The following is a 21,936-nucleotide window of genomic DNA, read 5'->3' as shown; positions in this document are numbered from 1 at the left end:
AAAAGATAGAGGTGCAGCAGCCCCCTATTGTAAGGAACAAAAATCAGTGGCAAATAGAGACAAAGACCCTTAAGAAAATGCAGAAAGTCATTTGCAACAAGAGGATCCTCAGAGAATGGTTTAAAACCCTGCCCTACAGCTTTTGAAAATGGATACGAGGTGGAAGCACCCCTTTTCTGTAATTCTCGCAGGGTCTAGCAACTGTGGGAAAAGTTACTTTATAAAAAATATGTTGGATAATGCCAAACGAATGTTGTCTGTTATGCCTGAGAACATTGTGTGGTGTTACAGTTGCTGGCAACCTCTGTATAAAGAACTGCTTGGTAAATATCCCTTTATCAATTTTGTGGAGGGGATGCCTGATGCTTTTGACGATGACTGTTTGTTTCCTACCAATAAAGTAAATATGATTATCATAGACAATCTGATGAACTCTGCTTGTGAAAGCAATGAAATGAGAAAGCCTTTACCAAGTAAGTGCATCACAGGAATCTGAGCATTATGTATATAGTTCAGAACATATTTTGTCAGGGAAAAAAGTGTCACACGATGAACCTAAACACAAAGTACATGGTTCTGTTCAAAAACCCCAGTCAAATCGTTATGCTTGCTCAGCAAATGTACACCGGCAAAGCACAATTCTTTCTAGAAGCTTTTGAGGATGCTTCCAAAAGACCTTATGGCTATCTGGTGGTGGATTTAAATGCTTCCACACCAGAAGCTTATAGACTAAGAACTGGTCTTTTCCCTCCAGACTGGCCGGCGGTTTATACTTTGAAAAGAACAACAGCTGGATATAAAAAGAGATGAATTATCAGCAGGCCCTTTTTAACAGCCAGGGTTGCTGACTGAAAACATGTCTAGCTGCGTGAAGAGAAATCTGGTACTTTTAAAATTACTCAGCAGATTGTCCCCACAGCAAAGGAAGGCTATACTGGGTTCGGCCTCTGACAATTTAGTAGCGGCCATCTCAGAAATAGCACTCAATACCTTAAAAGGAAACGTACCTTTGACAGAATCAAGTGCATGTGCTGAAAAAGAGACGCACGCTGATAAAAACTTTGTGTAATAAAAGGGTTTCACTTAAAAGAAAGAAGCATCTGGTGAAGCAGTCTGGGGGATTTATCGGATCGCTATTAAGTTTTGCTATCCCTCTGATAACGGGGCTTTTGACTAATCAATAATGGAGTATGCAGAAAAAAATGTACCTGGTGCAATTAAGGGCTACCCCTCCGGCGGAGGAAAATATCAAAACGACTGCAACCCGCTTACTGGATGCTGAAATGAAGTCTGTTCTTCAAAGGACTGATTTAGCCGAATACGAAAGGCTAAACTTTACAGCGCCGTGCTTCAAAGGTACCTAACGTACGTGAAGCAGAGTGATGTGGATAAAGGGAAAATAAGTCTGTTTCACACCGGAACAGAGTGTGACTGCCAAACCCCCAGAAACACCAAAGACCTCAGACTCTGTTGCTCAGGAGGTGTTGGATAACGTGAATAAGCGTTATAAGAAAAATGCATTAGTATTGCTAAATAAGCTGGGCCAGGATAAAAATATCTCTTTTTGGAATGATAAAGGGGCTTTTGTATACAAAGGCTCGGTGGTTAATGGTTCTAACATGCTCGACTTAGTCAGGGCCGTCACTCAGACGCGCTCTGTTCCTAGCAGACACGTACCTAAAGGATGGGATGTGTTTGTGAATGCCATAGCGGAACTGAACGGCCCATCTTCCGTCATGGGCAACATGGCCAACAGAGATCTTTTGAAATGCCTGAAGGCCTTGACCACCTACACCAGAGGTGATCAAGAAACACTGATCCTTTTTTTGCCGTCTAAAAAATGAAAATTGGCTAAAAGACCTAAATGGCTCAGTGTGTAATGTTTTTCATGTTCTACAAAAAAAAAAAAAAAAAAAATTAAAACTGGTAAAGTTTTGCTTTAAATAAAACATTTCTATACTTTTCAAAAAAATTAATATCTATGTGTACTTTTTCTGAATTGGTCATTGTTTAAAAAAAAAAAAAAAGAAAAACCCCCACCAAACATCAATTGTCTTTAAACTCCTCACCTGGGGTGCCTTATTGGGTAACATGGCTATGAAAATCGTTGCAAGATACACACGTCTGGGTTTGTTGAAACATGTTTTAAGTGAGGCTAGGCATGCCTGAGAATTTACATTTTATATTTTTTACAAAATTCATCACCATCCAGTCGTTTTGCACTAAGTCGTTAGAATACAATTTTAAAATCTGGTCAAAAGATAAATCCTTGCTATGGTGATGTAACAAAAACATGCAGTGATAGCTGCAGGTGACAGAGCGAGGGTCTTGTAATTATCTAGTATGAAATGCAATGTTGGTGGCATTTTTAAAAAATTCATAATGCTTCTAGGAAACAACACACTATTCGGGGGGATGCCCGTATGAGTAAAAAAACTTTCCATGGTTACGCTCCGCCAGATTCAAGGCGAGCCAGTGTTCACCCGGTTGGTTGTACGCAGGGCCGGTGCTACCATTAAGGCAAACTAGGCGATTGCCTAGGGCGCCAAGATTTGGGGGCGCCAAAAAGCGGTGCCAATTTTTTTTACAGCGTTCCTGGGCTGGGCTGCCGGCGGCGCGCTGACACGTGCGGCTCAGACTCCCTCTCCCAGCGCAGCGGCTGCTCCACTTCTCCCACCTCCTAGGCTTGTGGTGCCAATCAGCTGTTTGGCGCCGCAAGCCTGGGAGGGGAGGAGAATTAGAGCGGGGCGGCGTGCTCGGGGAGGAGGCGGAGCAGAGCTGAGCTGGGGTGGGGATCTGCCGCACAACTCCCCAGGCCGGGGGGGTGGGGAGCTGCCGCAGGGAGGGGGGCGCCTCAGGGCGGGGGGGAGGTAGCTGCCGCAGGAGGGTGCCTCAGGGCGGGGGGGGCAGGGAGCTGCCGCAGGGCTGGGGGGGGGCGCAATGTGGACCTTGCACCGACCCTGGTTGTACGGATGCGTGTTGACCACCAAACCTAGGGTCTCTGAGACAGCTTGCCGCCAGGGAGCCAATCGCAAGGGAACTCATCTAAGAAATTCTCTTTTGTGTAAGGGTCCACTGATAAGGCACGTGAGAGCTGGATGGTGTCCATATTCACATGTAGTCAAACAGAACCTTTCTCCTCTGATTTATCTCTATGATACTGTCAAAAACTTCATACACAATTGTGGAAGCAGAAAAAGAACTGTCAGAAAAGAACTGCAATGCATGACAGTTTGTTAGCAAGAGTCAGGCTAACTGTAGCCCTGATAACGCGAGATTTGTAGAAGCGAGGATTGTGTGAGGCGGGTGAGAAAGTACTGTGTAAGAAGTTATTGTGACCTTGTATAAATAAGGTGTAGAAGACCTTGTGTAAATAAGGTATAGAAAATATTGTATGTTGGCAAAAGTCAAAACAATTAAGAAATAAAATATCAAAATGGCTTATGTATAACAAAATGCAGCTGTCCCTCATTATTGAAAGGTATAAATGCTTGTTGTAATTAGGTATCAGTGAGAGAGACCTGCTTGGCTCTCTCCCTCTGCACAATTGTGAAAGTAAATAAAGCTTCTGACTTGCTGTACCCAAACAAAAAGTGAGAACTCAGTTTTTCTCCGACAATTTGGGGGCTCGTCCGGGATGGCAACGCCCTCAGAGGCACCGGCAGTTACTACGGATCGTTCCCCTTCGAACCCCATGGCGCCACAATAGAGGTAGGAGACCTTTTGAAATCTCTATTGGGGTGTCGGAGGAGGACTGTCCGTGGGGCCGTCTGTCCCTGTTGGGCTCACGCCATCCGAACTTATTGACTGTGCAGCAAGGTCAGATGCTGAGCGGCGTAGGGGAATTGTTTGCCGCCCCCTGTATGCATATGCGAGGTGCATAGGATTGCACCTGTGTTGAGGGGTTGTTACCGCCTCAGCAGGAGGGGTTTTTACTGCCTCATAGTCCGGACAGAGGGGTTGTTTACCGCCTCAAGAGGGGTTTTTACCGCCTCGAGTGATGCATCGAGGTACTTGGGAATAGTACCTGAGGTACTTGGGAATAGTACCTGGAGTAAGGCCTTGGTGTGTGTGTGTGTGTGTGTGTGTGTACACCAGTGTGAATTGAGTGTTACCGGAAGACGCCCAGAGTACTCTGCGAAGTCTTTTGGCTCGTGACCAGAACTACTCTAACGCAAGCCCGGTAACTAAAGGATCTTTTAGGAGATCCGACCCACGGTACGCTAACTCGGCCTGGCATCGTCCGGCGAGGAGGCTGCCTGGGTCTAGGAGTGTGTGAACCCATCTTCCCTCCCCTTTTCCTCTCCGTGTGAGGCACTGACTGTCGGACCATCTCACTGGATGCAACAGAGTAAGCGGCGCCGTCTCTCTGAGATTAGCCGACGCTCTTTGCTGAAGGAAGGTGTAGGAGGTCATGGCTATCCTCGTTAGTCTCTCCTGTGTGAGTACCCTGTAGGGAGAGATCCTTAGTTTATATGCCGCTAGCGCGGACAGGGCATCCTCCTCCCTGTGTGTGTGATTGGAAAATGGGTGGGGGACAGTCTAAGGATTCCCTCTCACCCCCTAAGGGTACCCCAGCTTATTTTATGTACGTACATTATGGTCCATCAACCTGCAGGTATTTAGAGAATTGGAATCATTACACGCGTGAAAATTCATCTAAACAATGCCCACTAAAAGGTACCTTCAATCTAAATAAGATCATACATCTCAGAGGAGTTTTTAATCACCAAAAAAGAAAGCCTCTGACACACAATGGGAGCAATTTGTCTATTAAGGAAAGGAACGGGTTAATTTGAAATTCAGCTTGGTCCAAAAATAAAGAGAAAGTTAATCTGCGTTCAAGGTCAAGAATCAATGCAGACCAGGCTAAGTACAAAAAAAAACTACTTTCGGCCCCAGCTGGCTGTAAAAAAATATAGACATAGTCAAACCAAAGGCAATACAAGTTACAGTGCTGAAATTACATTTGCAAAGCTTAACTGTCCAGTGAGATCCAACAGTCTGCCTTTGCGACCCTGGAGCCGGCGTGGTTTGGGGACGCTGAAGAAGCCACAGGCAGCCGGCCTGGACTGGAATCACTGAAAAGACGCCCCAAAAGACTTCAGGGTGTAAAAGAACTGCCCTCCCAAGAGAGGAAGCAAGTTGGAGATTGCACAGCACCTTCTCTCAACGTTATACACAGACGTGGCCAGTCTGAACATACGTGTGTAAGTATGAAAGTGTGCCTACTCTCAGCCGCAGTAAGTCTGAAAACCGGAGAGGGATTTAGCATTCCTCTCTCCACCCCGGTTGACCGGGAAGGGTGTCAGGTGGATCTACCCCAGTCGTAGCAGGACTGGGCAATAGAGAAGTTAGAGTAATAGGAAGAGTTGTGTACTTGATAACTAAAATTAAGCAATTAAAAGCATAGATCATGAACCAGGCAGCAACTCAAACCTATGCCCAGGGCAAATTGCAAGCCTTGAAACAAAACTTCCAGGCAAAAAAGGAAGCACTGGCTAAGCAAGTACCGGTCCTTCAGGGACTTGTCAGAATTTAACCATTTGTGTTTGCATATGCTGTAACAGCAGTGTGTTTGCCACAAGAAAAAATTAAATAGTTAAACGCCAATGGGCCCTGCGTTTTGCCCAAGTGGCAAGCCTCACGAGGAAGGACTCGGGTAGCCTTGTGAGTAAAAATGTTTAAAAAAAGAAACCAGGAAGGGTGGGGGCTAGTTGAGAAGCCCACCCTCCTATCTAAATTGGTAGTGAAAAAGCCGGTGCCCATGGAAGGGACGGTTCAGCAAGAAAAGCAGGATTGGGCCCAAGCGGGCAGGCAATAAATAAAAAAATTAAAAAACAGGTTAAAAACTTTAAGGGCATAATAAAAAAAAAAAAGTAAGTAATTATAAGCATGGGGATTTCAAATCCCCAGAATAATAATTGGAATGGTAAAATCTGAGTTGAGTTGGGTGTAGTTTTAAAAAACAAGCAAGTAATTTAAAAAAAAAGAGTAAAAAGTTAACTCTGTAGTTGCTAAAGGGAATCAAGCAGTGAAACTTGGTAAAAATGTCTGTAAGTAATTCAAGCAAAAGGTTATTTAAGTAAAATTATAAGTTAGAAGTATAGCTTCTAACTTGCTATACCCAAACAAAAAGTAAAAACTCAGTTTTTCTCCGACACAATCATATTGATGGTGACCGTCAAAGCCTTCCCAAAACGTATTTCTGCTCTCAGGTTCCTGGTTTTAATCAGGGAATAGTGATCGGCGCATTCCTGGTTGGGAGACAGGTCAAAGGCAAACAAGGTGTAACCCTGTGCAAACTCCTCACAGGTGATTAACAGAGAACGATCTTTCATGTGTTTACCAGCTGTCTGTACCAGACTCCAGTACTCTCTCACGCAGCGTCCGGCCTCAAAGTCTGGTTGCAGAGGCTTGGTTGGTACCTGTTCACCATCCACATACAAGGCCACAAAATTAACAGGAGTACTTGTGGCACCTTAGAGACTAACAAATTTATTAGAGCATAAGCTTTCGTGGGCTACAACCCACTTCTTCCGAAGAAGTGGGTTGTAGCCCACGAAAGCTTATGCTCTAATAAATTTGTTAGTCTCTAAGGTAGCCCACGAAAGCTTATGCTCTAATAAATTTGTTAGTCTCTAAGGTGCCACAAGTACTCCTGTTATTTTTGAGGATACAGACTAACACGGCTGCTACTCTGAAAGGCCACAAAATGAATATCATAATGTTTAAAATGAAAGGGGTTTTTAGCATAACTTCCGTTAAAGGCATCATTATCCACAAACCCTAGGACAAGCATTTTGGATAACTGTCTCAAGAACAGGTTCTCCTGGTTACTGATCCTGCTGCCTGCAAGGATGCTAAACACTTTCATTTCCACACGGTCCACAGAGTATTTAGCATTAGTGGTAAGCAGGGCCTGCACATGCCCAAGACAGATGCCGGGGGCCACCCATACTTTCTTCACAAAGAGGGACGCAGATACAATGCGCAGTTTAAAGCCTTCGGCCACATCGCCCATTAAACAGAAGGCAGCTTTACTGTGTATCAATTTAATTTTCACATCCACTCTGTTCAACAAAAGTTTTTCTTGAAAAAACAGGTTGTTGTGTAGATGACCCAACAACTCTATCATCCTGCTCAGGGCCATCAGCTTTGCCCGCCTCACAAATCCTAGATTCCTGCCATCCAACTCTGTTTCTTCATGTTGTCCAGGAGTGTCTTTGTATAACAGGTCGGTGGAAAATTGTGTGGCGAGGGTGTCATCGCTGTTATTGAGCACTGATTCTATAAAGACCCTGTAAGGGTAACAGTTGTTGCTTTGGCTTATGAGGCAGTCTCCCAGTGTGACATCCAAATGATTGAAAATTGATGCCATGGAGTAACTCACCAGGCCCACTTCGGCATCCCCAGCAAGTTCAATTCCGTCTCCTTTTACAGTCTTGCAACAAAGGTACAGCAGCGTGTTGTTTAAATCCCTATAATCTATGATATTCCCTGCTATAAAAAAGTTGATGGGGACAGCCTCCATAATGGCCAATAGAGGCGGCACCTTGATGTAGATGCTTTTCTCGATGCTTGTCTGCATAGGGGACAAGTCTAGTTTGGATTTGGTGCACTCTTCAGACCCGCAGTGAACAAAAGCCATATTAATTAAAATATATCTCTTTAACCAGGTAGAGAGCATCTCCTCTTTCGTCCAGGCTTCCTCTTGGACTTTCGTTTATGGCTGGCTCTGTGCGTCAAAGCCCTTCTTTTAAAGGGTTTCGGAGGACCAATGCGTCACGGGTATGATGCATCTCTCTTTCTCTTCCTCCTTTTAATGTACATCATCCCAGATCGCTCCTGTGCAGCTGGATTCCTCACCTTCTCCAGAACAGCGCTATGCTATGTTTTGAGTGGCGGTTTTACGTGGGATTTAATAATCTCTAGCCCCCTCCTCAAAAGCGGTATGGTTTTTTGAAAGAGGCTATGGAATATTCCGCCCACACCAACCACGTCCATCATGGGGGCCCCATGATATCCAGGAGGGGCGTATCTAGCCTGGGCTTTGTAATAGTTGCTGTAGACGGTGGGGTTGCCGTAATTTTTTAGGATCACCATAGCGCTTTGCTTTTTAGAAACCTTGCTCTCTCCAGGAACAGAGGTGCAGCTTGACAATCACCTTGCTGAAGCGAAAAGAGATGTGTCTGTTCTGATCTGTCTTTATTTCAGTGGTGATGGTGTCGATGTGGTGTTTACTGACAGGGATGTAATGAGGTTTATCACAGGTGATAGTGACAAACTCATTTTTCCTTCCTAAGATGGGGACACAGCGTAACAGGGGAATGGAAAAGTCCCCCCAAAGCTGATGTTCTACGATAGCCATGTATAGATACAAGGAGTTGAAACCCCCTGCGATGTCTGCCGAGAAGGGGATTTTTTGGATGCCGCGCTTGGGGCCCAAACCCAGAATGTTAGCTAGCTTCCCACCAGTAGAAAAAATATAAGTAAAATCGGCGGATTTAAGTCTAACTTTTCTACCCACAGGGTAGTAGTTCATGACAACCTCAGGCGGTCGGGGATGATGAACCATGGTACTGTTCATATGATCCAGTAATTTGGATATGGATGAGTAATAACCTCGCCGTAGGATGAAACTCCACGCCATATCTCCAAAGGTGATTTAGAAAGGGATGTCTTCGTTGATAGTATTCCAGCTGTGCGGGTATTGTATTTCCACTAACCCAACCTCCCAGGCACCCGGGAGATCCAAGGGCTTAATTAGGCATATTGAAAAGTTCGAGCTGGTGTTTTGGGGAAAAACCCCAGAGCTGGCGTTACTAGGCAAACTGATGTAAAACCCGCTGTTGCTCATCTTTCTCTCTCTCTCTCTCTCTCTCTCTCTCTCTCTTTGCAGGAGGAATTGTTTTTGTTCATATCTAAATGTCACAGTGTTGAGAAGCTTCCATCCAGCTGTTAAACTTCTCGGGCCACCCCAACCATTTCACCAGTAGCTGCTTTTTTCTCCCTTTTCCTTTCTCCACTAGAACTTTTTCAATCCTGTAAATCCTATCTCATTTTTTTTAGGCCTAAGGCCCAGGCATATTTGGATGATGTTCGTCCATCGTTATCGATGAAGACCTCAACAACTCATTTTTTCGATGACCGGGCTCTGTGCGTCCGAAGATGACTGATCAGTCCGATTCGGGCGTGGAACGTCCTGTCACACATCGGGCAGACATGTAATGGCACTGTCGATGATGTACAAGCAGCTCTGGACTTGCGCAGCTCACGCTTTTTTTCAGCCTCAGCAATACGCCTCGCCTCAGAGGTATTATTGCCTGTGTGAATGAGGCTGTGCCATGCTGGACGGTTCAGTGCGAAGGTTTCCCATGTGGCGGTGTTGATCTCGAAGGACTTCAAAGAGGTCTTCAGCGTGTCCTTGAACCGCTTCTTTTGTCCTCCATGGGAGCGCTTTCCCTGAGTGAGTTCTCCGTAGAAGAGCTGTTTAGGAATGCGTTCATCTGACATTCTCACGACATGTCCGGCCCACCTGGTCTGGGCTCTCATCAGCAATGTGTGAACTGACGGCAGACTGCCATCTGATTTTTAGAAGCTTTCGCAGACAGGAAATGTGGAAGTGATTGAGCCTTCGTGCATGACTCCGATAGACAGTCCACGTCTCGCACGCGTACAGCAGAGTTGGAAGCACCACTGCTCGGTAGACCTTCAGCTTCGTTGGTAGGCTGATCCCTCGACGTTCCCAAACGTTGGAGCGCAATCGGCCAAATGCAGAGCTGGCTTTAGCAATTCTGCAGTTTACTTCATCATTGATTGACACTGCTCGGGAAAGGGTACTGCCCCGGTACGTGAAGTGGTCCACTGTCTGAAGTCTCTGTCCATTTACAGTGATGGACGGTTCTGAGTACGGAGCGTGGGGAGCTGGCTGGTGCATAACCTCAGTCTTCTTGATGTTAATGGTGAGACCGAAGTTGTTGCATGCAGTTGAAAACTTGTCCATACTGGCTTGCATTTCTAGCTCTGTACTAGCATTCAGAGCACAGTCATTGGCAAAGAGAAAGTCTCGAAGTACAGTTTCCTTCACCTTGGTGATGGCACGCAGTCACCTCAGATTGAATAGTTTCCCATCAGTTCTATACTTCAGGCCTACTCCTTCAGTGCAGTGTTGAAAGGCATCAGTCAGAGTGGCAGAGAATATCATGCTGAACAAAGTGGGTGCTAAAACACACCCTTGCTTGACGCCGTTGGTGACTGGGAAGGCCTCAGATGTTTCACCGTCATCCAGGACACGAGCCATCATACCGTGATGAAATTGACGTACCATTCGTATAAATCTGTCTGGACAGCCAAATTTCGACATGATCCTCCACAGGCCCTGGCGACTGACAGAGTCAAATGCTTTCGTGAGGTCCACAAAAGTTGTGTAGAGTTCACGATTCTGCTCTTGACATTTCTCCTGTAGCTGACGCACAGCGAAGATCATGTCAATAGTACCACGTCCCTTGCGGAAGCCACACTGTGATTCTGGCAGTAAGCCCTTCTCCAGGTGAGTGATCAATCGGTTCAACTGAACCCGTGCAAGAACTTTCCCCGCTGTAGAAAGCAGCGAGATTCCACGGTGATTGTCGCATACCTGGTGATTGCCCTTCCTCTTATAGAGGTGCAAGATGGACGCATCCCTAAATTCTTGTGGAATGGTTCCCTGCTTCCAGAAAGACTGAAACAGCTCAGTGAGTTTCCGTAGCAGCACGGGTTCACCGACTTTGTACACCTCTGCTGGTATGGCATCTGACCCTGGGGCTTTGCCACTTGACAGCTGATTGATAGCTTTCTTCACTTCGTCCTTTTCTGGTGAAGCATCCATGGAGTCATTGACTGCAACCTGGGGCATCTTGTCAATGGCCTCATCATTGATGACTGAGGGGCGATTGAGAATTGCTTCAAAGTGTTCAGCCCATCTCTGGAGAATCTGCGTCTTCTCTGTAAGGAGCACAGTACCATCAGAGTTCAGGAGGGGAAAGCTCCCAGAAGACTGTGGACCATAGAGTGTGTTGAGGGCTTCATAAAACTGCTTATAGTCGTTCCTGTCCGCATATGCCTGTATTTCATCTGCTTTGGCGCTCAGCCACAAGTCCCGCATTTTGCGCAGTCGGTTCTGTACTGTTCTGCGAGCGTTGATAAAGGCGGTCTTCTTTGCCGCTGAGGATGGATCATTTTGATATGCACGATGCAGGCGGTGCTTCTCAGCAAGTAAGGCCTGGATTTCTGCATCATTTTCGTCAAACCAGTCTTGCCGCCTGCATGTGGAGGGCCCCAATACCTTCGATGCAGCTGTATGGACAGTGTTGCGGAATCGCTCCCAGTCTTTCTCAGCGTCATCCTCAATACAAAGATCAGCAAGCTCATTCTCTAGGTCTTCCGCTAGATTTTCAGTGATGCGGCTGTTCTTCAGCTTCAACACGTTGATCCTTTTGAGAGCCTTACAGCCTTGTGGTCATCTCTTCGGCATGATACAGAGCTTCATTTTGGATACTATGAGCCTATGATCCGTCCAACAGTCAGCGCTACACATAGCTTTTGTAACCCTGACATCTTGTCTGTCCCTTCTCCTGATGATGACATAATCGATCAAATGCCAGTGCTTGGAACGGGGATGCATCCACGAAGTCCTGTTATGGGTAGGAAGGCGGAAGACCGTATTGCTGATCAGAAGGTCATGTGCTGCACAAGTTTTCAGCAGTAACAGGCCATTACTGTTACACTTTCCCACTCCATTTTTCCCGATGACTCCTTCCCAGGCTGCGGCATCGCATCCGACTCTTGCGTTAAAATCGCCAAGCAGAATCAGCTTGTCTGTGCGGTGCACTGACGATAACAGAGTATCTAGTTCTTCGTAGAATTTATCCTTCACATCCTCTGGGTTGGTCATTGTAGGAGCATATGCGCTGATCAAAGTAGCTTGTTTTCCTTTTTGAAGCGGAAGCTGCATTGTCATGAGCCGGTCATTCATACCCTTGGGGGAACTGGCAAGTTTCCGAACAAGTTGATTCTTGATGGCAAAGCCAACTCCAGATTCGCGACGCTCATCACTGCTGCGGCCACTCCAGAAGAATGTATAGCCACCGCCTGACTCGGACAGCTGTCCTTCATTAGCAAGGCGAGTTTTGCTAAGGGCTGCAATGTCAATGTTGTAGCGTGCAAGCTCTCTAGCGACAAGTGCTGTTCTTCTCTCCAGTCTGTCTGCCGTGATGTTGTCCAGTAACGTGTGCACATTCCATGTGCCAATAGTGATTGGCGTCACTCTAAGTTTTGTTTTTGTTCGACCGCTTTTGTGGGATCCCTGCCAGCCGCGGTGTGCTGGCCAGGGTAAGGTGAAGCAGGCAATGTTTAGGGCACCTTTTCTAGCCCCCTCCTCATTCTACGGAGGTGAGCAGTGCAATCCTGAATAGGGCTGCACAGTCGCTCAAGAAGATGCCGAGCTCCACTGCTGCTTCGGTCAGTGAGGAACGATCATTATGCCTGAGCCGCCTATGTGCAGGTCCACGGCTACAGCTCCCAGTGTATCCACACCTGCTGCTTCGTCGCTCGCCCATCGCCACAGGACTTGATATGATATGATGTCGAGACTTGCGCGTGAATTGGATTAAAGTGAGGGAGAGTTGCGTGACGTCAGCCTCACTCTCTCTTCCCAGTTCCTATTTGTATCCAGTGGCAGGACAGAAGTCGAGACGGCTGGAGATAGGGCAGGGCGCAGTGGATGACCAGGACGCCTACGTGTCTTGTCGTGTTCTTAAGCGTTCCACAACGCTTGCTGTCACCGCCTTCCTCACCATTAAGCCAGGTTGAACCAGGTTGCCTCAGTCAGCCGGATCCAGCCTTCGCATGCAATGGGTAGACAGGCCCTAACTCACTGAGAGTCTCATACTCATCGACTACCCTCACCTGGTTTAGCCCGCCAGTCGAGACGGTCTCCGAGGTGTGGCCGCTGTCGCATGCTGACAGCTACTTGGAGCCACAGGTGAGAGCTGGGTGTCAAGTGGGGACCAAAGTGGATGAGCTACTCCTAGGAGTACGACTGCTCCCCCATCAGAGGTACTACCCCTCCCTGACAACCCCATACATATTTGGATAGAACGTCTATCACTATTAAGATGTACTTAAAACCACTGTTGTGTTTGGAGAACCGGTGCATATCAACCAAATCTCCTTGCCATTGCGCATCCACATCTGAAAGGATGGTCTTGGTTCTTTTAAAACATATTCAAGCCGGTTTGTGTAAAGCGTAAGCATCCTGGTCTGAAAGCCAAGCTGTTACCTGTCTTCTATTCAAAGTTTTACTATGCTTTTTCGCCGCTTGAAAATGAGGGTTCACCCTGCCAAAGCTCCCAACTTCCCAAGGGGTGTAATATATTTTCTTTAACAGAGCTGTCTGCGTAGACATGACTGTTACTTGTACCGTCTTTTACTAACACGAGTATGGAGGGGACATATTCATATTGACAAATTTAAACAGGATTTTTAATCGCCTGGTTTATCATGCCCTTTTACAGCCTCCTGTGAAAATGGACGCCATGACCCCTACAATTAGGGAGTCTGAGCTGGTTCATTCTTCCATTTTGTCCTTTTCTGGATTTTCCTCTTGAGATCTGTGTTTCAGACACAAGCAAAAACAGCTGATGCATGATAGATTTACTCTCACAGGGCTACCAACGTGTAAGCTCTCAAAGGTCTCTAGAAAGGCATTGTCAAGCTGTCGAGAAATTTTCAGAAAAGAAACAGTGTAAACCCCCCCGCTGCTTGTTTTTAGATTACGCAACCTCGGGTCGGTTCCTAACCCCATTACACCCCATCCTTGACCGTCACTTCTTAATCGTTCATTTACCTGAGCGATGTCTGTTCCGTTCACCTTGTCCACCGGTGACTCCCATGAGCCATGGTCACCTTCTTCCATGGGATGGACAACGAGAGGCTGTCACGCTCGTCAGGCTGCCTTACAAGCACTTGGGTTTCAGGATCGGGTTCCATCGTATCCATCAAGGGCTGGGCCAAAGGGCTTCCTATGGCCGCTCTCTCCTCCTCCTTGGAACTGTTGCTGATGTAGCACTTCCTCCACAGGTGATCGAAGGCCCTTGGAGGTAAAACGAAGTCTGAAGTTCTCACGGGGGTGGTGAAGGAGTTCATGTTTCCTCTCACTGTTTCTACGATATCTAAAACACACGTTCTTGGAATTAAACATGGTGCTGGGTTTTCTGGGGGTGGTGCTGCACTCTGATTGGTAGAGGGTAGTAGGGGGAGCTCTTATAGGGTTCACGCAACCCTCTTCTGGGTGGGTCATCCCGCCCTGGAACTCCCCCCCCCCCGATTGGTCAAATCCACTCTTGGGGAGGTTCTCTGCAGCTGAAATCCATCCTGATTGGTAGAGAGTGGAGGAAGGAGTTTTCAGAGGAGTCACACAACCCACTTCCAGCTGGATCACCCTGCCTGGAACACCCTATGATTGGTCAAATCTCCTCTCGGGGTGGTTCTATGCAGGGCAAAGCCCATCCTAATTGGTAGAGGGTGGTGGGAGGAGTTCTCAGAGAGGTCACATGATACCCTTTGCTTCCAGTCACGTGTCCATCTTGACCTCGGAAGTAATACCTCCAGGAGGCGGGTCTTAGGGTGACAGGTGGGCAGGGCACCAGGAGGCAGGGCCTATGTTTGATTGATGTTAGGTCCTTTATACTACTATCAGTTGCAGTGAGATGTTATTTTAAAGAAATGGGGGCTGCCTTTGGGTGATGCCCACATTAGTCATTATCCTGTTATACACGTTGACTGTGTGTGTGACTAATACTTGTGTCCTCATATAACTTTGTTTTAAAGCAGCAGAGTCAGGTTAAAAATATCAAAAAAATCTCTACCCATTTTACTAAAAAATCTGATTTACATTTTATAATGCTTTCCTTTTTTAACATTTGGACCACACTTCCTGCCAGCCTCCCATTAGCCCACTATAGATGAAGAGGCAGGAGAAAACTGAATCATGAATTAGACTGTAAGCTCATTGTACTGTATGTTTGTACAGCACCTAGCACAGTGAGGTCCTGATCCCTGAGCGGGGTTTCTAAGGCCTTGTCTACACTACGAGAGTACTTCGATTTTAGTTAATTCGACTATGTGGAATCGATATTACTAAGTCGAACGTGTGTGTCCACACTAAGGACAGTAATTCGACTTTGTGAGACTTTGTGAGTCCACACTAACGGGGCAAGCGTCGACATTGGAAGCGGTGCACTGTGGGCAGCTATCCCACAGTTCCCGCAGTCCCCCCTGCCCATTGGAATTCTGGGTCGAGCCCCAAATGCCTTCTGGGTAAAAAAATGTGTCGAGGGTGCTTTTGGGCGCCTGTCGTCATCCGTCCGTCACTCAAGCCCTCCCTCCCTCCCTCCCTCCCTGAAAGCGCCGGCGGGAAATCAGTTCGCGCGCTTTTCTGATTACTGACAGCGCGGACGCCACAGCAGTGCGAGCATGGATCCCTCTGCGACCATCGCTGCAGTTGTGGCAGTTCTCAACGCCTCGCAGCTTCTCCTCCACCTGTACCAGAGGCAGCTGCAGATCAATCATGAGAGGAGGCTACGGCACTACCGTGACGGCATGAAGTCGGACACTAGCTCCGACCTCTCTGAGAACATGAGACCCAGCGCCCAGGACATCTCGCTGTCACTGGGTCTTGTTGATACTGTTGAACGGCGATTCTGGGCCCGTGAAACCAGCACGGAATGGTGGGACCGCATAGTGCTGCAGGTCTGGGATGAATCCCAGTGGCTGCGCAACTTTCGCATGCGGAAGGGGACTTTCCTCGAACTGTGTGAGTTGCTGTCCCCTTCCCTGAAGCGAAAGGACACCCGGATGCGGGCAGCCCTGACTGTCCAGAAGCGAGTGGCCATAGCCCTCTGGAAGCTCGCAACGCCAGACAGCTACCGGTCCGTCGCTAACCAGTTTGGCGTGGGCAAGTCTACCGTGGGGGTTGCTGTTATGCAAGTAGCCAGGGCAATCGTCAAGCTACTGCTATCTAAGGTAGTGACCTTGGGAAACGTGGAGCTCATCAGAGATGGCTTTGCCGAGATGGGATTCCCAAACTGCGGTGGGGCTATAGATGGGACTCACATCCCTATCCTGGCACCGGACCACCAGGCTAGCCAGTACATCAACCGGAAGGGCTACTTTTCCATGGTGCTGCAAGCACTGGTGGACCATCGGGGACGTTTTACCAATATCTACGCTGGATGGCCTGGCAAGGTTCATGACGCTAGGGTGTTCAGGAACTCTGGTCTGTGTAGACGGCTGCAGGACGGTCTTTACTTCCAGGACCACAAAGTAACTGTTGGGGATGTGGAGATGCCTACAGTCATCCTCGGGGACCCCGCATACCCGCTAATGCCCTGGCTCATGAAGCCCTACACTGGCGCACTGGACTCAGGGAAAGAACTATTCAACTACCGGCTCAGCAAGTGCAGAATGGTGGTGGAGTGTGCTTTTGGCCGTCTCAAGGGGAGATGGAGAAGCCTACTCACTCGCTGTGATCTCAGCGAGACCAATATCCCCATTGTGATAGCTGCTTGCTGTGTGCTCCACAATTTGTGTGAGAGCAAGGGGGAGACCTATATGTCGGGGTGGGAGGTTGAGGCAAATAGCCTGGCTTCTGATTACGTCCAGCCAGACAGCAGGGCGATTAGAAGATCACAGCGGGACGCGCTGTGCATCAGGGAGGCTTTGAAAGCCAGGTTCCTGACTGAACAGGGTCTCCAGTGACTTTTTACTTTGTGGACACAGATGCTGAACCTGCCCCCGTTTCTTTACCCAGTTACTGTTGACTATCCTTCCAAGTTACATACCCCCTTCCCCACCTTCCCAACAAATAAAATCTTTTCTGTTCCGTTAATGCACAAGGTTCTCTTTTTTACTGTTTTCGCGGGAATGTTTTAAACCGGGGACGCAGACTGTGGCGGGGGGCGGGCTTAGTGTTTTGATGCAAATGATGCTTCTAAAGTCCGGGAATGACAGGCTCCGCAGTGCTGGACTGGTTGTTTCAACGCAGCCTGCCAGCAGTCCTGGGCGGGACTGGATGTATGTGTCGGCCAAGTGACTTTCTGGCAGGGGGCGGAGGGTAACAGATCCCCTGCTGCGTGGCTCTGTGATCCAGGATAAGGACCGCGGCATAGGATCTCTAACTGCCCTCCCCCGACACAAAGTCACAGATCAACCCCCTCGCACCCCAGAACAAGAAAACCGCCTCCCAGACTGACCAGGGTAACTGGTGACTGTGCTGTGTATGTGTCCTGATGCTGGACCTGCCCCCGCCTCTGTAGCCTGCTACAGGTGACTGTCCTGTCCAAGTAACAAACCCCTTCCCCCCCTTCAGACAGAATCCCCTCCAAAAGACACTCTCGGAAACAGTACTTAACAGAAACAGATGTTTTATTGTGAACCGCACATGAAAAGGGGGGGGGGGGGTGGAGGAAACTTGGACATGGGCTAGTGTGAGATGGGTAGGAAAGGACTTTTCAAACTTTGGAACGAGAGCCTTCCATTGCTGCAGCAGTGTGCAGTGGCTGACTGACAGTTTTAACGGACCTTGCCGCCCCTCCTTCTTTGTACTTTTGGTGAGGGGGGTGTGGGACTTGGTGGCGGGGGAGGGCGGTTAGAGATAGACAGCAGCAGTGCTCTGTCCTCCTGCCTCCGGTCTTGCAGAACATCCACTAGGCGCCGGAGCGTCTCCGTTTGCTCCCTCATTAGTCCCAGCAGGGTTTGAGTAGCCTGCTGGTCCTCCTGGCGCCACCTCTCCTCCCGTTCCATGACTGCTCTGTGCATTTGTGACAAGTTCTCCCTCCACTGTGTCGTCTGGGCTGCCTGCTCTCGTGAGCACTCCATAAGTTCATAAAACATGTCTTCACGCGTTTTTCTCTTCCTTCTTCTAATCTGCGCTAGCCTCTGGGAGTGTGATGCCAGGCTGGGTTGGGAGACAGTCGCAGATGTGTCTGTGGGAATGGGAAAAAGGGAGTAAATTCCTGAGACAGATACATGAAGTTGCTAACAAAGAGCATAGTCTTTCTCTGTGAACAACACCATGCACTGCACCTTTCACATGCGCACTCAGGACAAGGTCGAATTTTCGGCCCTCGCCTTATGTGTCTGGGGTCCTGCAGTTGCGATCAGAGAAGCGTTGCAGGACACCTCTACTTCTGCTGCAGGAAAACATGGTAAGCCGTAGACTTGTGGCAGCTTAAACATGTAATAGTAGCACTGGGCTCCTTTCGCACTGAATGCAAGGCCACTCTCTGCTGGCAGCAATCAGGGAAGCATGAGCTCTGCCCCTGTCCCACCACCTCGCGGCTGTCCCCGGGAAAGATCCCTGTATGCTGCCCCTCTGCCGCCTCCACAGCGTGGCTGTAAAGCAGTCCCAATACTAACATTCCCCTCCCTACTTTAAAGCAGGGCGTCATGTGTGACATAACACTCATGAGGATCTCGGAGACCGAGAGGGGAAGGATGCTGCGTGAAAGCATGCAGAGGCCTGGGCCGTATGCCGCCATGCTGTGCCGCGCACTGATCCCCGACTACCTGATGGACTCATGGCGTGGGAACGTGTGTTACCACGGGGGACCAAACAAGATCGCCCTGCCATTGAACCTCGTGCGCATGCTGGAGCGGTACCTGCAGGAGAGCTATGCCGAGCTATCCCAGGAGGACTGTCTGTCCATTCCCGGGCACATTGACCGCCTTTTCCTTTAAGTTCAGCATAACGGACTACAGAGTGGAGCGTCCTGTGGTGGACTAATCATGAATATCCGGACAGTACTTGATTTTCTATATATAGTTAGGAGTAAATAGTTCACTAAGCCAACCAAATCATGAACAACAAATTACTAATATAGTTAATATTCCTGTTTTGTTATAAATAAAAGTTTCTATGTTTAAATGAGTGACTGAAAAGCCCATTCTTAACAATATAAATATTCCAGTTATGTTAAAATGAAATGTTTAGATGTTTAAAGCACTCACTGCTTGATCCTTCCCCTGATTCGGTGTCCGGGGTAAGGGCTGTGGACGGTTGGTAGGGGATCTCGGTAAGGGTGATGAAGAGCTCCTGGCTGTCGTTGAAATCAGCGGTGCAAGCGCTGTCGACTGCCTCGTCCTCCTCATCTCCTTCCTCATCTTCCCCGTCACCTAACATTTCCGAGGAGGAACCGGCCGTGGACAATATCCCATCCTCGGAGTCCACGGTCAGTGGTGGGGTAGTGGTGGCGGCCGCACCTAGGATGGAATGCAGTGCCTCGTAGAAACGTGATGTGTGGGGCTGGGATCCGGAGCGTCGGTTTGCCTCTTTGGTTTTTTGGTAGCCTTGTCTCAGCTCCTTGATTTTCACGCGGCACTGCGTTGCATCCCGGCTGTATCCTCTCTCTGCCATGGCTTTCGAGATCTTCTCGTAGATCTTTGCATTCCTTCTTTTGGAGCGCAGCTCTGAAAGCACGGACTCATCGCCCCACACAGCAATGAGATCCAAGACTTCCCGATCAGTCCATGCTGGGGCCCTCTTTCTATTAGATTGCACGGCCAACTCTGCTGGAGAGCTCTGCATCGTTGCCAGTGCTGCTGATCCACGCTGTCCAAACAGAAAATGAGATTCAAACTGGCCAGACAGGAAAAGGAATTCAAATTTTCCCGGGGCTTTTCCTGTGTGGCTGGTCAGAGCATCCGAGCTCGAAGTGCTGTCCAGAGCGTCAACAGAGTGGTGCACTGTGGGATAGCTCCCGGAGCTATTAGCGTCGATTTCCATCCACACCTAGCCTAATTCGATATTGCCATTTCGAATTTAGCACTACTCCTCTCGTTTTCGAGGATTACAGAAGTCGAATTTAAAAGAGCTCTATTTCGAACTAAGTAGCTTCCTGGTGTGGACGGGTGCAGGGTTAATTCGATGTAACGGCGCTAAATTCGATATAAGCTCCTAGTGTAGACCAGGCCTAAGTGCTATCACAATAAAAATAAATAAATAAATAATAATTGTAAGGACTGTTGTTTTATCTTATGAACATCAAAACAACTGATTAGAAAAGGGAGCTCTGAATTTGAGTCTTGCTCCATTCAAGCACTGTTACAGTCTTCTTTATGAACCCAAACCAAAAAGCAGAATTTCAATAACCCCACACTGGGTAAATTCAGATCCAGATCCGCATCTGCACCTATCAGCTTGGGCTCACCCCTAAGTCTAGTGATATTTGCTTAATACACCTGATGGAGAAATTTTAAGAACGACACCATTATGACTTATTTCTCTAACACTCAATCAGTGAATACTTGTGGAGGATTATGGAAGCCATGGTTTCTGCAGAATCTTTCATTAGGAAAAAACACAATTCTACACCCCCTATGCATGTGCAGTTGCACAGGCACCCATGGTGTTTGGGACGTTGCCCTGAGGAGCTCTATCCCTCAGAGGAGGCAGTTTTGCAGAGGGCCATCTGGTCAGAAGAAAAAGCACACTAGAGAGTCCATCCCTGAAGACCACCAGCATCATGGGGCGGACTAGGGCCTATCAGACAAGCAGCCTGGCCACAGGTATATCTGAAGATAGGAGAAGCAGCGAGGGAAGCCGGCTAGTGAGCGAACTAGGGCTAGGCAACAAGACAATGCTAACATGGATTATGGTAGTATTTCTTTAATGATAGTACTCATAACTTTGCCTGAACAGCATCCAAACCCTGCTTAACCTACTTAATGATGGCTATTCATCCCCCGCCCCCAACTCCTCCTATAAGGAAAACCATTTCCAGCTCCTACTGCCTAGGACCCCTCTGGACTGCCTATGCCCTGCCAGTACTGACAAGTGTGCTGAACCCTCTTCCCAGTTGCTCAAACTTCCTGCTTCTAGTGAAAAATGGCCATCTTGACCTCCTATGCTACCAACCTCCTCATGATGCACAGTGCATATCTATGTCACATTGCTCTCCACAAATCCTAAAGCAGCCCTGAGAAAGGCAAACTAAAGCTTTGAAAACTTGACTCATAATGGTGATTCTTATCTAATAGGGCTAGAGGCTGGGGAGAGAAATTCCTCCCTTTCTGAAATCCATTTGTTTCCAGGCTAGATCTAGCCAGATTCTGATCTCAGTCACATAAATGTAAACCTGGAGTAACTCTGACTTCAGTAGAATTATGTGGATTGCCAGTGATGCAGTAGCTGAGATCAGAATCAGGTTGACTGTACATAAGCATGAAATGATGTGCATTTTCCAGTTAGTGACATATTATTCTGTTTTTCAGCCAGGCTGCCATGTTGAGTCACTTTCACAGGTGAGACAACCTCCTTTTAGTACTACTTTTGATTAGACTCTAGTTTAATAATAGCATTTGGCTAAGCATATACAATAAATGGTTGTAGGTAGCTTTGTGGAGTCTATAATAATTGTTTTTTTCTCAGTATTTTGTTGATCATGCCTTATCTGGACACAGGAGATATGAAACTACAGCTCAGACTATAGAAAAACATGTCAGCAATTTAGACTGACTACTATTTCAAAGCTTGTTATGTTACTGGCAATAACATATAACTAATATACTGTTAATTAATATTATGTCCTAAAGCTAATTTATCACATTATTAATCAGAGCAATAAATCTAAGGAAAACTAAGCTCACCTAGTCTTTCATCTTCTCTAAATATGGTCATTTATACACAAATCTGCACTTCTTCTGGCTGTGCCAAACATTTAGTTGCTTCTGGATATGTGTCTTGTATTTGCTAGCACAGTAACTTGCCCCATAGGAATATTTTATTTAGCAAGACAGGACTTAAGTGAAAGGGTAACCATTTCTGATCATAACCTTGGCTTTGCACTTCTAGTAATTATCCTTTAATTGCATTACCCTATTTGAAATAGAGTTGTA

General features: G+C 47.5%; 1 protein-coding gene across 1 annotated transcript; it reads right to left on the bottom strand.

Moving 5' to 3' along the window:
* Positions 1–6,146: 6,146 nt before the first annotated feature.
* Positions 6,147–7,651, bottom strand: LOC135877771 (uncharacterized protein F54H12.2-like). The gene is made up of 2 exons (XM_065403325.1): positions 6,689–7,651; positions 6,147–6,428 (listed from the first exon to the last, which is right to left on the bottom strand). The coding sequence occupies exons 1-2, from the start codon at positions 7,649–7,651 to the stop codon at positions 6,147–6,149; spliced, it is 1,245 nt and encodes a 414-aa protein (XP_065259397.1).
* Positions 7,652–21,936: the final 14,285 nt, after the last annotated feature.

This window comes from Emys orbicularis, chromosome 4 (genome assembly GCF_028017835.1).
Source record: "Emys orbicularis isolate rEmyOrb1 chromosome 4, rEmyOrb1.hap1, whole genome shotgun sequence".
In the NCBI taxonomy this organism is placed as follows: Eukaryota; Metazoa; Chordata; order Testudines; family Emydidae; genus Emys; species Emys orbicularis.
The sequence above is the reverse complement of the archived record's forward strand: the minus strand, read 5'-3'. Positions and strand labels throughout refer to the sequence as shown.

Coding starts and splice junctions, on each gene's coding strand:
- LOC135877771 (XM_065403325.1), bottom strand. CDS start 7,651: ATGGCTTTTGTTCACTGCGGGTCTGAAGAGTGCACCAAATCCAAACTA. Junction 6,429..6,688: donor CCTTTCAGAGTAGCAGCCGT/GTTAGTCTGTAT, acceptor GATGGTGAACAG/GTACCAACCAAGCCTCTGCA.